This window comes from Halictus rubicundus, chromosome 13 (genome assembly GCF_050948215.1).
Source record: "Halictus rubicundus isolate RS-2024b chromosome 13, iyHalRubi1_principal, whole genome shotgun sequence".
Taxonomy (NCBI): Eukaryota; Metazoa; Arthropoda; class Insecta; order Hymenoptera; family Halictidae; genus Halictus; species Halictus rubicundus.
In genome coordinates this window covers 6,242,258-6,256,914 of record NC_135161.1, presented here as the reverse complement: position 1 = coordinate 6,256,914, position 14,657 = coordinate 6,242,258, and the positions used below count along the sequence as shown (strand labels likewise).

At 37.2% G+C, this 14,657-nt stretch overlaps 1 protein-coding gene across 2 annotated transcripts in view; it reads left to right on the top strand.

The window, feature by feature from the left end:
- The window catches only part of LOC143360403 (venom protease-like), a 49,690-nt gene extending 36,979 nt beyond the window's left edge, over positions 1–12,711 (top strand). Inside the window, exons 3-8 of one of the 2 annotated variants that reach the window (XM_076799192.1) lie at positions 2,391–2,588; positions 7,982–8,287; positions 9,306–9,605; positions 9,686–9,796; positions 12,040–12,200; positions 12,276–12,711. In XM_076799192.1, coding sequence (XP_076655307.1) covers positions 2,391–2,588; positions 7,982–8,287; positions 9,306–9,605; positions 9,686–9,796; positions 12,040–12,200; positions 12,276–12,446 — 1,247 coding nt within the window. In that variant the 3' untranslated portion in view covers positions 12,447–12,711. The remainder of the gene's footprint in view (positions 1–2,390; positions 2,589–7,981; positions 8,288–9,305; positions 9,606–9,685; positions 9,797–12,039; positions 12,201–12,275) is intronic. The other variant, XM_076799193.1, reaches the window with a different exon arrangement.
- The last annotated feature ends 1,946 nt before the right edge of the window (positions 12,712–14,657 follow it).

Genomic DNA, 14,657 nt, shown 5'->3' with positions numbered 1-14,657 from the left:
GCGTATAAAGAAATAGCGAAATTCGTATAGGAACAACCAACTAAAAAATAATAAGGAACACAACAATTGTAATATTAATATTTAGCATTTTCAAACACTCTATTTTTCATACTGAAAACTAATTTTTTCAAGTTCTTTAATATTGCTATACTGCTTGTTATTTCCATATACAACTCGGGATAAGATTCCCCATAAATTTTCTATGGGGTTTAAGTCCGGTGAACGTGCCGGCCACGTCATAAGTGGCAAATCTTTTTGATGGAACCATTCTTTTGTTTTTCTCGCACTATGTACAGCAGCATTATCTTGTTGGAAGAGGACGTTTTCATTATGGTTTTCTTCAACAAAGGGTATTAAGTTGTCCTCTAATAGATCTATGTATTTATCAGCATCCAATCTAGTAGAAATTTTGCATAACGGTGATTTTCCAGAATGACTAAACGCAGCCCAAAACATCAAACTCCCTCCGCCGAAATTTCTACTGATCGCCATTAATTTTTCAGTACGTAAATCGTACCAATATTATTTAAATCCATCAGGCCCGTCCAAATGGAATTTTTTCTCGTCGGAAAAAATAACATTTTTCCACTCCTTATCCCAAGTCATATGACTTTGAGCGAAATCTAATCTAGCAATTTTGTGAGATTCTGTAAGAGTTGATTTTACTGCTTTTTTGTCCACTTCAGTCGCTTATCTTTTTGCAATATTTGCTGTACACTTGATACAGTTACTGGCAACTCCAAAACTTTTGTTACTTGACCAGCACTTTTATTTTCAGTCTTAATTTCTCTAAAAATACATGAACGATCACGCCTCGTGAGTTTATTATTCCCACCACCGTGGTTTTTACCATAATCTTTGCCTGGTTTAAGAAAGTTATGAATCACATTCCCTGATCTATTGATTTTATTCGCGATTTGTCGGAGAGATAGCCCTGAATCACGATATGCTTATATTTTTATTTTTTCTTCTGTGCTTAGAATTTTTCCACGTGCCATTCTAATATACGATAACTTGTATTGAATTATTTGTAAAATGGAGTATTATATTTTTCTAATACTTACTTTGTTTTAGCTACACACGCTGTTTACAGCCTGAACGAGGCAGTAGTACTACGTAAATATTAGCGTCCTTATACAAATTTCGTCCACTGTACATGCACAGGTTTCTCCAAGTTTTATACGACTTGAGAATCTTGGTCTTTCCAGCAGAATATCTCGAAAAGTATAAAAAATATTAAAAAAGTGTGAAACACGTGTCCAAGGCAGTATCAGTTTTTTATTTGGATGGCGTTTTCAAGGTCATTTGAAGGTCAAGTTTGTTTTTTCAAATGGAAACCTATATTTTTTATTATGGGATCTTATTGTACGTAAAAAGACAAGCAATTCTTCAATTCTTTATTCTTTGGAAACTATGAAATGCGAATAGAATACCTACTTTATACAATACAAAGGGTAGAGTTTGCTATCCGGAGAATTAGTGTTTCCCCTCGGTCAGGTCAATATGAGACAGCGAATTTTCTAATTTCAAGTTCAGATTCGTGATCAGCGACCCTAAAAACGGCCTAATACCAATTTTCAAGCAGAATCAATCATTTTTTAATGTATATGTCCGCCATATTAGATCCGCCATTTTGTTTTTTCTAATTTCAAATTCTGATTTGTGGTCAGCGACCCCAAAAACGGCCTAATACCAATTTTCAAGCAGAACTAATAATTTTTTAACCCTTAGCACTCGAATGGTGACTCTGAGGCACCACCAGAAATTGTTGTGGCATTATTTCAAAGAAATTACAAAAAAATTACGAAATATTTGTTGCACTACAATATTTGTATTTAATAAATTACTAAACATTCAAATACTATATGTAGAAATCGGATCAGTCTCGTTTGAATAAATTGAAAATATTGTAAGACGAAAGAAAAATTCAATTTTACATTGAAAATAGTGCCGAGTGCAAAGGGTTAATGTATATGTCTGCCATATTGGATCCGCCATTTTGTTTCTCCTAATTTCAAGTTTAGATTCGTGATCAGCGACCCCAAAAATGGCCTAATACCAATTTTCAAACAGAACCAATAATTTTTTAATAAGTTGTGAGGTTTTGACCACATTTTGGCGATTTGGGACCACTGTGCGACGAGTCGATTCCAGGAATGACTGGAATCTGGTCAATATTCGACTGTGAATTTTCCATGACTTGAAACATTGAATAAACATGGATGAGTTGTGTAAAAAAAGGCGTCGAGTAACTAGTCGTTAAGAAAGTGACTCATTCCGTTTGTATAATACATCCACAGATTCCTCCAAGTTTTATACGACTTGAGAATCTTGGTCGAGAAAATCAGTCGTGAGGTAAGGAATTGAAAATCTGTGAATTCTTCCGGCAGGTTCGATCGTGGGACAACAGTGTAACACCCCGAACAACCAACCAGGACAGTGCTACAGCATAAACAATTGCCCGGTACTGCACGAGCTGTGGAATCGGCAAAGCCCTGCAGCCAGCGATTACGTGGGACAGTCGCTTTGCGCTCTTGAGAATGACATCCTGATCGTGTGCTGTGCCACGGACGAATCGGACCCTGGAGGTAACAATGAATTAAGGGGGCCGGCAGGCATTTGGCCTTGACTGTCACGCTATGTTACGCTATGACTTTTTTCTAGACATTTTACGTCTTAAATATGTAAGCAATTAATTAAAAATGCATACCACATTGTTTGTACATGTCTTTGCTACGTCTGTATAGAGCCTTTTTTCGATACGAACACTAAATCTCTCGAAAATAAGAGAATCTCTCAGCGGCAGCCATCTTGTGACGTCTCACTTGCTTCAGAATTCGAATTTTCTGCCGAATATTACAAATTACTCCACGATGAGGTAGAAATTTGCAATTTGGGCTCTATACAGACATAGATTGGACTTTTAGGAAACACAATTGACCACTTCTAAACTGCTCATTGCAATATTGAAGCGATAGTTTGAAAAGGTTTTGACCCATGCATACGTATATGGATTTCAAACCCGGCCGTACGGTCCGTTGCTACCGCCACACTACGGCTTCAGCAACGAAACCCACACCCGAGTGGTCTTCTACTTCTACTTCTAAAAACCAAGGAACATACAGTGAGTGTAAAAAGTATTCGTACACCTCTTATAGTTTTAGAAAACCATATATTTCTTTATGTAATTGTACATTTTTTTATAAAACAAAAACACAACTACGATTATTATATGTGTCAACTACAAAATGTGACATGAATAAACTAACGAAAAGTTAACGTTAATGAGATATATTAAAAACGGTCTGAAGTCTCTCAAAATTAGCACACAAAAAGTATTCGTACACGTAACAAATTTAGCAATAAACGTGTTATAATTTGCGAAAATAAATTAAATTAATATTTCGTTGGATAGCCTTTCGACTGTATAATTGCGTCCAGTCTTCTTGGCACTGAATCCTTTAAATTGGATGTGATTTCGTGTGTAATATTGCACTATTCCTCTTGAAGAGCAAGTTTTAATTGTTCTTTACTTGAAATATGCCGGGTTCGGATTTCTTTTATCAAGCAGATCCCATAAATTTTCGATCGGATTAATATCCGATGATTGCGGAGGTGTTTTCAAATATTGTGGTGTGTTATAAAGCAACCACTCTCTTGTGTTGCGTGCTGTATGTTTGGGGTCATTGTCTTGAGTGAAGATAAAGTTGTCTTTCAGACCCATTTTTTCTGCACTACTTACAATATGGTTTTTTAATATGTTTAGATATATTTTGTGGTCCATGATTCCCTCGATGAAGTGTAATGACCCCACTCCAGCAGCACTCATACAACCCCAAACCATGACCGAACCTCCAACGTGTTTTTCTGTGGGACGTAGATTTCCTTTTTGTAGCTCTGTATTTTTCTTCCTCCAGACTGTACACTTGCCATCAGAGCCAAAAACATTAAATTTACTTTCGTCAGTAAATATGACTCTTCGCCAAAACTCGATAGGCTTATTAATATTATCTTTCGGGAAATCAAGTCTCTTCTTTCTATTTGCGGCATTTACGAAATACTTCTTGCGAGCAACTCGGCCGTGATATTCATTATTTCGTAAACAATTACGAATAGTGCTGGCACATACACTTACTCCAGCGTTGTTTGCAAGCTCAGCAGCGATCTTAGGGGCACTAATTTTAGGATTTTTTTTTATTTCACGCACTATAAAACGTTCATCGCGTGAACTAAGTTTTCGAGGTCGACCGGATTTCGCTTTACTTTTATTGGTTTTTCGTTCACCGTATCGATTTATAATTCCTTGTATAGTGCTATGTGGCCTATTCATTGTTTTTGCTATTTCTCGCAATGATTTGCATTGATTATGCAGTTGTATGATAATTTTTCTTTCAGTCTCACTTGTTTCCTTACCTTTACGACCCATTTTACCGAATGTTACAAAAATTGACTGGTTTTGCAGAAGGTTGCCACAAGACTGTGCATCAAAGACTCTGTCTGATTATTTGTCGGGTCCCGCTAAACCATAATATAAACAATCGGACGCCTTTCAAGTGCATTCTAGTACCTGTACGAATACTTTTTGCGCGCCAATTTAGAGACACTTCTCATACTTTTTAATTTTTCTCGTTAACGTTAAACTTTTTCAAGTATATTTATATCACAGTATGTAGTTAAAATATATAACAATTACAATTATGTTTCGTTTTATAAACATGTGTGCAATTACATAGAGAAATACATGGTTTTTTAAGCCTACAGGAGGTGTACGAATACTTTTTACACTCACTGTAACTGTTATAACCAAACAGAAAAAAAGGTCAAGGAATAACAAGTATTTCATCGACTAAAATCGAATTGGTTACAAATGAGCATTATAAGTAATCGAAAATTTGTTCTCTTTTTGGTAAATTTTGTCGTTGAGAGAAATTCAATCCGATCGCGTATAACAGTTATTGTTGGTGTGCAACGATTCCCACTTCCATAACCTTAGGTTTTAGGGGCGTTTTGCAGTCCTTAGGTATAAACGACCCTCGAAGTAAAGAAAAAGCGAGGACTGCAGTCAGTCACAAGGAAACCGTGAAGTTAGCGCGTCGTCACATTTTTCTAAAAAGCCATTTCAGTGTATTTTAGTCATAGAGTTGTACGTATCCAAAACTGTTCATATCCTTAACACTGTATACGCAATATCGTAGAATTCCACTACATATTTCAATAAAGTCTAACAGTTATCAACGAGAGAAATTTATTTCGATCGCTAATAACAGTTATCAATAAGAGAAGTTCATTTCGATCGCCCATTACAGTTATTGATGAAGGAAATTTGTAATAGTCATTATTAAATAGTACAACTTTCAAATGGTAGACAATCCATTATTTCATCAATTTTTTATCCACAAAATTAATTGCCGCAATCAAGATTTAATGTGACAAACACACGAGTGTTTCCAAATTTTCTCCTGACAAATTACACCGCAAATCGTCTAACGTTAATTTTAGAGCAGAGTAAGCACGCTAAGTTTTGATAAATACGGGAGTCTATATTTCCCATTTTCCAAGTTGAACAAATTTTGAAAAATTTGTTTTCAGATTTTGTGCTGTTCTTATGGTCTGTTGATTCGTCTTTTTGTACGGAACCTTGCAACGAATTTCACAAGGCTTGCTCTATCCGAAAAAGAGTAGACAACTCAGTAATTAAATAAGCAACTGAAATGAATTTTCTCATCAATAATTACTATGAACAAGTGAAAAGAAATTCGATCGTCGATAACTATTACGTGTGATCGAAATGAACTTCTCCTATTGATAACCGTTATGAGCGATCGAAGTAAAATCTCTCTCGTTGCTAACTGTTATGAGTGATAGAAATGAACTTCTCTCATGGATAACTGCTTTGAGCAACCGAAACAGCTTTTCTTCATCGATAACACTTATCGAGGAGGATCCAATTTTTTGGACAGTAATAACTGTGTTATTTGTAACCAAAAAGTATTTGGTGTTTGGTCTTGTTTGGGTATGGAGTGAAAAGTTCGCCCAAAGTAACAACAACAGTTTATTAACAAAACCAAAACACAACAACGTAACAAAACAAAAGAACGATGTAACAACGAGAGAAAATGTCAGAGATACGAAACCGTGCTATTCTGCGGACAGACGACAACGAACAACTAACCCTGTCATCCGTCACAATGCGCGCTTATATCTGTCCCCGTGTCCCCCAGAAATCTCCTTCAAACAAGGAAACTTCTGGAGTGGGGATGTCGCTTTCATGGACCTGCCCCTTGGAGAAAGTTCGTGTCCTTGGACCGAACACCCGTGTCCTGGCGAAAGTCAAGGGTTGGCGGCCAAATGTGTACACCAGGTAGGAACAGACTACCCTACCTGGGTCCGATCAACCCTTCTCCAAGGGGTCCGCCACAAAGTATAAAAATCAATATTTTTTAATCATTTTGTTCTTCGAATTTTTTTCTTTATATTTTGTGTAGATTGTCTTAAATTTCAATGATAATCAACTTTATATGAATGGTTTTTATCGTAGAAAATTTTAGCATAACCGTTATTTTTGGTCCCTGCTAAAAACCAGTCTAGGAATGTTTCAAACCAGCTGTAGCTGCAGCATCTTTGTTAATATCTAATGAAAGACATGGTCCCTGGCCAAAAAAATAGTGCTATTCACAATTTTTGATGTCTTTCCTGTTTCTGGTAAACTTGAGAGGCCTGAACGGAATTATCTGATTGTTCTATTCTACTAACTATTAAGGCATCCCATACGTGCCATTTTAATTTACATGCATTAACACGTTAAGTGCCAAATATCAACCCTAGAGATTCTTACAAAATCAGAGTAATTTAATTAATAGAACCAAAACTACAAATTTAAAATGTATTATAGTGGATGCTTTTTTAACCCTTTTGAATTCAAATGACTCCAATAAAATTAGGTGTATCTTGATATCTCATAAGAAAAATGAATTTCTAAACTCAGTCGAAAGCCCTATGTAGCCCTATGGCCAGGCAATTCTCCCGACACGAATCCCATTGAAAAAGTCTCAGGTTTATTAAATTACGTTTTGGCCTTTCAATTCCACCGCGAAACATTTGGAAAATTATAAATGGCCCTAATTTTTTGGCCGGGGACTTTGTATGTAGCAACGTTAATTTTCCTTGTGGGACTCACTGTGCAGTCGTGTCGAGGCCATGCGCCCCGATAATACTTGGGATTGTACTAATTTGTGTCAGAGGAATTTGGTTCAAGTTCCGAACATTTTTAGGAAGATTAAACAACCTACGTATGCGCGCGACAATGGCGAACGATTTTTCTGAAACAGTCTACAAAAACAACGGAACAAATGATACATAGTAGAATACACATTGTACTCGTATCACGGCCAGGATCTTCTACAATTCACCTCTAATTGCGAAATAATATAATTATTGCGGATGTATGCACGTTATTCGTGATCGATGAGATTCCTCTTCGTGCCGTGTACAGTCTCACGATTAGGCTCTCTATTAAATCGTAGTTTACTCTAGCTAAGTTTTGCAACAGCTGACATTTGGACAACGTTTTCATATTTCTACAGAATCGCGCAATAGCACGTTCGTCGACGACCAATCGACAGGCATCAAAAACTAATCTGAGTTCACGAATTAGCCTGACCCGGATTTTCCGCTCGTACGGTTACGTAATCCATAAATGTATTTCCACGATATGTTTTTTTTTTAGAATGACGAGTCGATTCCAGGAATGAGTGGAATCCGGTCCATATTCGACTGTGAATTTTCCATGACTTGAAACATTGAATGAAAATGGATGAGTTGTGTACAAAAAAACGCCGAGTAACTGGTCGTTAAGAAAGTGACTCGTTCCGTTTGTATAATACATGCACAGATTCCTCCAAGTTTTCTACGACTTGAAAATCTTGGTCGAGAAAGTCAGTCGTGAGATGAGGAATTGAAAATCTGTGAATTCTTCCGGCAGATTCGATCGTGGGACAACAGTGTACCACCACGAACAACGAACCAGGACTGTGCAACAGCATAAACAATTGTCCGGTACTGAACGAGCTGGTTATTCAGCAAGGCCTCGCAGCCACGAATTATGTGAATCATTCGGTTTGCGCTTTAGAGAATAACATCCCGATCATATGCTGTCCCACGGGCGAAACGAATATTGGAGGTAATAATAAATCATCGACAACCCCGTACGGCCCGTTGCTACCACCATACTGCGGCTTGAACAAACGAGCCCACACCAGAGTGATCAGTGGATCCCCTGCGAGGCGTGGTGAGTCGTCTACTTCTAAAAACCAGGGACCATAACTGTTATAGACAAAAAGAAAGAAAGTCATGGTATGACAAGTATTTCATCGACTAATATCGTATTGGTTGCAAATAAGCATTATCAGTAATCGAAAATTTGTTCTCTCGTTGGTAAATGTTGTCGTTGAGAGAAATTCAATTCGATCATTTATAACAGTTATCAATGAGATGAATTTATTTCGATCACTCATAACAGTTTTCAATGAGATCAATTTATTGCGATCGCTCCTAACACTAATCAATGAGAGAAGTTCATACAAAGAGTAGACAACTCAGTAATTAAATAAGCAACTGAAATGAATTTTCTCATCAATAATGAGAAATGAACTTTTCGTATTGATAACTGTCATAAGCGATCGAAATGAAATTCACTTATCGGTAACTGCTTTGAGTAATCGAAACAGTCTTTCTTCGTCGATAACAGTTATCGAGGAGGATCCAATTTTTTGGACAGTAATAACTGTTATTTGTAACCAAAAAATATAAAAATCGATATTTTTTAATCATTTTGTTCTTCGAGTTTATGTCTTTATATTTTGTGCAGATTATCTTGAATTTCAATGATAATCAACTTTTTGTTAATGGTTTTTATCGTAGAAAAGTTTAGAATAACTGTTATATGTGGTCGCATCTTGTAGCATCTTTATTAATATCTAATGAAAGACATGGTCCCTGGCCTAAAAATTAGTGCCATTCACAATTTTTGATGTCTTTCCTGTTTCTAGTAAACTTGATTAATGCATCCCATACGTGCAATTTTAATTTACACGCATTAACACGTTAAGCGCCAAATATCAACCCCAAGAGAGATTCTTACAAAATCAGAGTAATTTAACCGTTTGAGTCCCAGGGGTCACCCAATGGCCATAATTTTTTGGCCGTGGATTTTGTTTCCTTATAGGACTAGATAAAACATTTGCACAACTGATCTTCTTTCCTAGACTTTTTTCTCAAACAGTTAGTAAAAGATTGTTTGTGTCCAGGTGCCTGGCCTTGGATCGCAGCCCTAGGATTCCGCAACAAGAACAACCCCTCAAAGCCCTTGTGGGGCTGTGGAGGAACCTTGATATCGGCTAGGCATGTCCTGACCGCAGCTCACTGTGCAGTCATGCCGAGCCTGTACATGGTTCGCTTAGGAGACTTGAATTTGGCACGAGACGATGACGGAGCTCATCCGATCGAAGTCGATATCGAGCAGAAGATCGTCCACCCTGGATTCAGGACGTATCGATACGTCAATGACATAGCTGTCCTCAGGCTAGCGCAAGAAGTGCCATTTTCAGGTTAGTCCCACTCGCTGTTGTATCAATTAAGTGTTTGTTAATTTTCGTTCTTGGTTAACGTGTTTTCACCGATTTCTCAGATAATCTTCACCCAATTTGCCTTCCGGTGGACGAGAGCTTTAAGAACATGGATTTGACCGGGATGAACCCGTTCGTCGCTGGATGGGGCGCTACTTCAGACAATGCTTCTGGTAAACGAAACAAGCCGACAATAATTGTGGAGCCGATTGCAGATTATACTGTCCAACACCAAAAAATTTTGCAATACCTGTTGGGTGATTCTTATACACTTTGTCATCCTAAAACCGAATCTGAAAGTAGAATTGCTCCATCACGCAACGTTTTCGAAAAATTTTGGTTTTTGTAAAAATGCCCGATTTTGATACGAAACGACGTGTTACGCAAAAACTAAACACGCGAGAAAGTTCAAATTTGAGTCAAGAGATAGAGGGGACTGTCATCTACATATTCATATAGTCAATTATATTTTTATGTACTTCCTAATAGTTGTAAATGGTTGTTAAAGTTTGAAAATGTGCCGACGCGGGTACTTTGTACGCTCTATTTTTGTATTTATGTGAAAAATCCTTTATCTAGCAGGAATTTACTATACAGGAATGCATTCTACAGACATTTCTGGTAAAGAAACCATTCACGAAAAGTATTTGGTTCCCTTAATGTACGAGAAGGATCAGAAAATGTTAATTGACAGCGTGTGCGCGACGCGTTCGCGCCAGACGGCCATTGCAGCCTTTTCGCGACTCGCCAGGGCCGTCGCTGTGCGTAGTCGACGTTGGTACCACTCAAGTATGTCTTTGCTTACTATTTACATACATATTTTTGTCTTTTTGGGTGCCAATCATTACAAAAGATTATAAAAATACGAGTTATATTCACATTTCATTGTGGAAACGCTTAATGAAGAAAATTGACCGCAGCAATGCGGTGACTGGAAAATTTTATTTTCAGTAATTGTTGTCTTATTTTTGTAATTGTAATACCAATGGACATTCAAGATTCTTCCGATTAAAATAAGTCCAAACACTATGTAAATGGGACTATTTTTATCGATTTTATTGATCGAAGTACATAATTAAGACATAGATCGCTCTATATTAAATCGATAAAATCTCGCGGAAGTGTATAAATCAGCCGGACTGTTTTTGTTATATTCATGACGAAATTATTTTAAAATCAAAACAAGGAATACAATTCCAGCATTAATCTTTCATCAAGATATTTCAACAATGGAAAAACATTACAAAGGAAAAGACTTATGCGCGGATGCTTGCTGATTACTGCTGGACACTTATTATTGAAAATCGGGATACCAGGAACAAACGTCAAGCAAGGCGGAAACATTTTTAATTTGTTTACATCAGAAATAGGTCAGTTTTTGTATTCAATTTTCTTTATTAAGCATTTCCACAATGATATGTAAATATAACTCGTATTTTTATAATCTTTTGTAATGATTGGCACCCAAAAAGACAAAAAAAATGTATTTAATTAAGCATAGTAAGCAAAGACATACTTGAATGGTACCAACGTCGACTACGCATAGCGACGGCCCTGGCGAGTCGCGAAAAGGCTGCAATGGCCGTCTGGCGCGAACGCGTCGCGCACACGCTGTCAATTAACATTTTCTGATCCTTCTCGTACATTAAGGGAACCAAATACTTTTCGTGAATGGTTTCTTTACCAGAAATGTCTGTAGAATGCATTCCTGTATAGTAAATTCCTGCTAGATAAAGGATTTTTCACATAAATACAAAAATAGAGCGTACAAAGTACCCGCGTCGGCACATTTTCAAACTTTAACAACCATTTACAACTATTAGGAAGTACATAAAAATATAATTGACTATATGAATATGTAGATGACAGTCCCCTCTATCTCTTGACTCAAATTTGAACTTTCTCGCGTGTTTAGTTTTTGCGTAACACGTCGTTTCGTATCAAAATCGGGCATTTTTACAAAAACCAAAATTTTTCGAAAACGTTGCGTGATGGAGCAATTCTACTTTCAGATTCGGTTTTAGGATGACAAAGTGTATAAGAATCACCCAACAGGTATTGCAAAACTCGAAAAAAGTTAAATTTTGTTGGACAGTGTTATTTTTCTATCAAATTTATATATGCGCAATCTCTTTCTTTTACTGAAAGATATCGATGATATTTTAACACGTTATAAATCTCCACATTTCCAACAACCTTTTCCTGTGCATGATAGTGATGGTCTCGCTTAGTTCATACTTGCCTGTCTGTGGCATATCCAAAAATCATTGAAATTGGCGGGTGAGTAGCTGTTCTGTAGGTTCACCAAGAAGTCTTCTGTTGTGACAGTAAAATTTTTATTTTCGAACCCATTAGGACCCGTGGCCTAATTCGAAATGAAGCCGGCTGAATTAATGTATTTTCTGTGTTTCTACAGAGGAAATTTCATTCGCACGCTCGGACGATCTGCTGGAATCGCAGATACCTGTGATCAGCAAAGCAGACTGCCAACTGGCATTGTCACCGTTCAGGGCAGCCGTGATCGACGACCGCGTTCTCTGCGCTGGATTCGCTCTGGATGACAGTTGCGCCTGTCAGGTGAGATAATATTCGTTAATTCGGGCGACTCGTTTCAACGATTGCCATTATTATTAAAAAATGAACGTTTACCAGGGCGACAGCGGAGGACCTTTGATAGTTCCTTGGATCCCAGTCAGGAATCGATTCGCCTTCTACCAGATCGGAGTTGCTTCGTATGGCCACGGTTGCGCCCTGCCAGGATATCCTGGCGTATATGCTAGGGTCACCGAGTACCTCGACTTCATCCTCAAGGCTCTGCAATGATTGATGGACAATCAAATTCTGACCTGTTTGTATTAACAAACTGCTTACATGTATTATGCAAAAAGAATTCAAATGTACGCAGCTTCGAAACTGTTTCGTATACTTGCGCATCCTCTTCGTCGCTGACGCATTATCTGTAACATTATACATAATTTTTTAATTGTTGAGGAAAAGTTCGTTCAAGCACTAGACTCTTTATTCACAACCATAAAAATTGTCTTCGTCGTGGAATAAACCTTTGAGTAAAGTACTTTGTCATTGTATTATTATATCTAACTATGTTAGACTGCGGATTTTTATGCAAAATATAAATTTCTTTCATTGATCGCAGCAAACAGAAGCCAGATAGACATCTGCTTCCTCTTTTATTTATTTCAATGGATTGAAAAGAATACATTCTTAAATTCTCTTAATATTATTCAAATGCATAAAAATTCCTAGTCTAATTTTTGAAAGCGTTCCTTCCCGACTGATTCCTCAGAGTCCCAAGCTTAACTTACCCAATGAAATTCCGTGTAATTATCGACAATTGCCCTAATCCAGTTGCATTGATTAACAAATTAGGGTGCAGTTGTGTCATAAGAATTCACGCGTGTGAACGTTATCACTCCTGATAAGGCTATATACGAGCAATTTATTCGTTCGCGTGCTAATCGGGAGCGTTAGTCCAAATATTCAGCGTCATATGTCAAGATGTTCCGTTGCCAAGGTTTAAACAAATTTAAAAGTTTAAATAATTGTTCAGGGTTCAACAAATTCCGCAGAAGCATGTCGTTCACGACGCACAGTGGAAATCAGCGGAATCCAGCGGCTCAGTGGAATTTATCTGGAAAAGCTGGCCGAAATACAATTTTTCGAATGTTGCGTATAATAAGAAATTTTGCAAAAAATTTTGCACCTGATAAAAATTTAAACAATATACCAGTATTATTATTTTGTATTTGTGTACTCATGTAGCGTTGTTCTGCATTCAAAGTAAAGACTTTTGTAGTACTAATTTTTCCTTCGTCCGTCTCTGAATTCTCGCTCGGTTATTAGGATCATTTATACAAGGTGTTCGACTACAGGTGGGAGAAATTGTAAGGGGTAGTTCTACATTAAAATATAAGACAAAACTGAAGAATAAAAAATTTGCGATTTCAGCTTTGTCGTTTAGTTATTAAGAATTAAAAATCCGCCTAAAGTACGGCAACCCTACCAACAGAGTCGTACGTTGCGTACGTCTTAGAGGCGCGCTACAGTCACGTATCAAGTGACGAACACATGCGTACCTTGGTTCTCATGACGGACTCTAGCGAGGTGAAAATGTTTTAAGAATTCACAAATTAATCGTTGGCCGATATTGAGCCTGCCTACTCGACAAAATCCGCAAGTATATTTTTAATATCCGCCCTATGCAATTGCCGAGTAGAAGGGATCAATGTCTTTTCACTTTACATTCAGACTCGCATAAGTCGTATAGTCGTGATCACTATAAAATGGTTTCTATATATCCATTCCGTCCATAAATATTGAATGAAGTCACCGCATGTGCAAGGATTCACAAAAATGCACATATCTGTTTACGTGACAGTCGGGCGCCTCTATGATGTAAGCAACGTGCACGTCTTGTTGGTAGGGTTGCCGCATTTTAGGCGGATTTTTAATGGTTAATAGCTGGAAAATGAAGCCGAGATCGACATTTTTTTATTCTTCATTTTCGTTTCATATTGTCATGGGGAATCACCACCTAAATATTCTCCCTCCTGTAGTCGAACACACTCTATATCTCATTTTTAATATTCATTATGCTCTAACAATAAGTATAATTAATATAGGCTTAGCAATTGGTACCTTCACAGTAATTGGACCCTTACAATATGCCTATTAATGATCTACATGGATCGAAGAATAAAGGAACGATCGAGCTGTGTTATCGGCAGCTGGTCGAAGTCAGGCTACGCAAAGTACAGTGTGGCAAATTCGAGAGAAAATTTGTGGCAAATTTCTGCAGATTATTTCTATAAATTTCAAATTTCTGCAAATTTCTGCAGAATACATACTTCAATAATAAAAAAACTGAATTTCTCTACATTAAAAGGATATTATTTATTTCTTTGAACCGAATTAGTATAAGTATTATGAATTTAATATTAACGTAAATAATAAAGCGAAACTGTGTCGATCGCCTATAGGCGCCTACAGTAGCCAAGGGGTTAAAATGTGTACTGG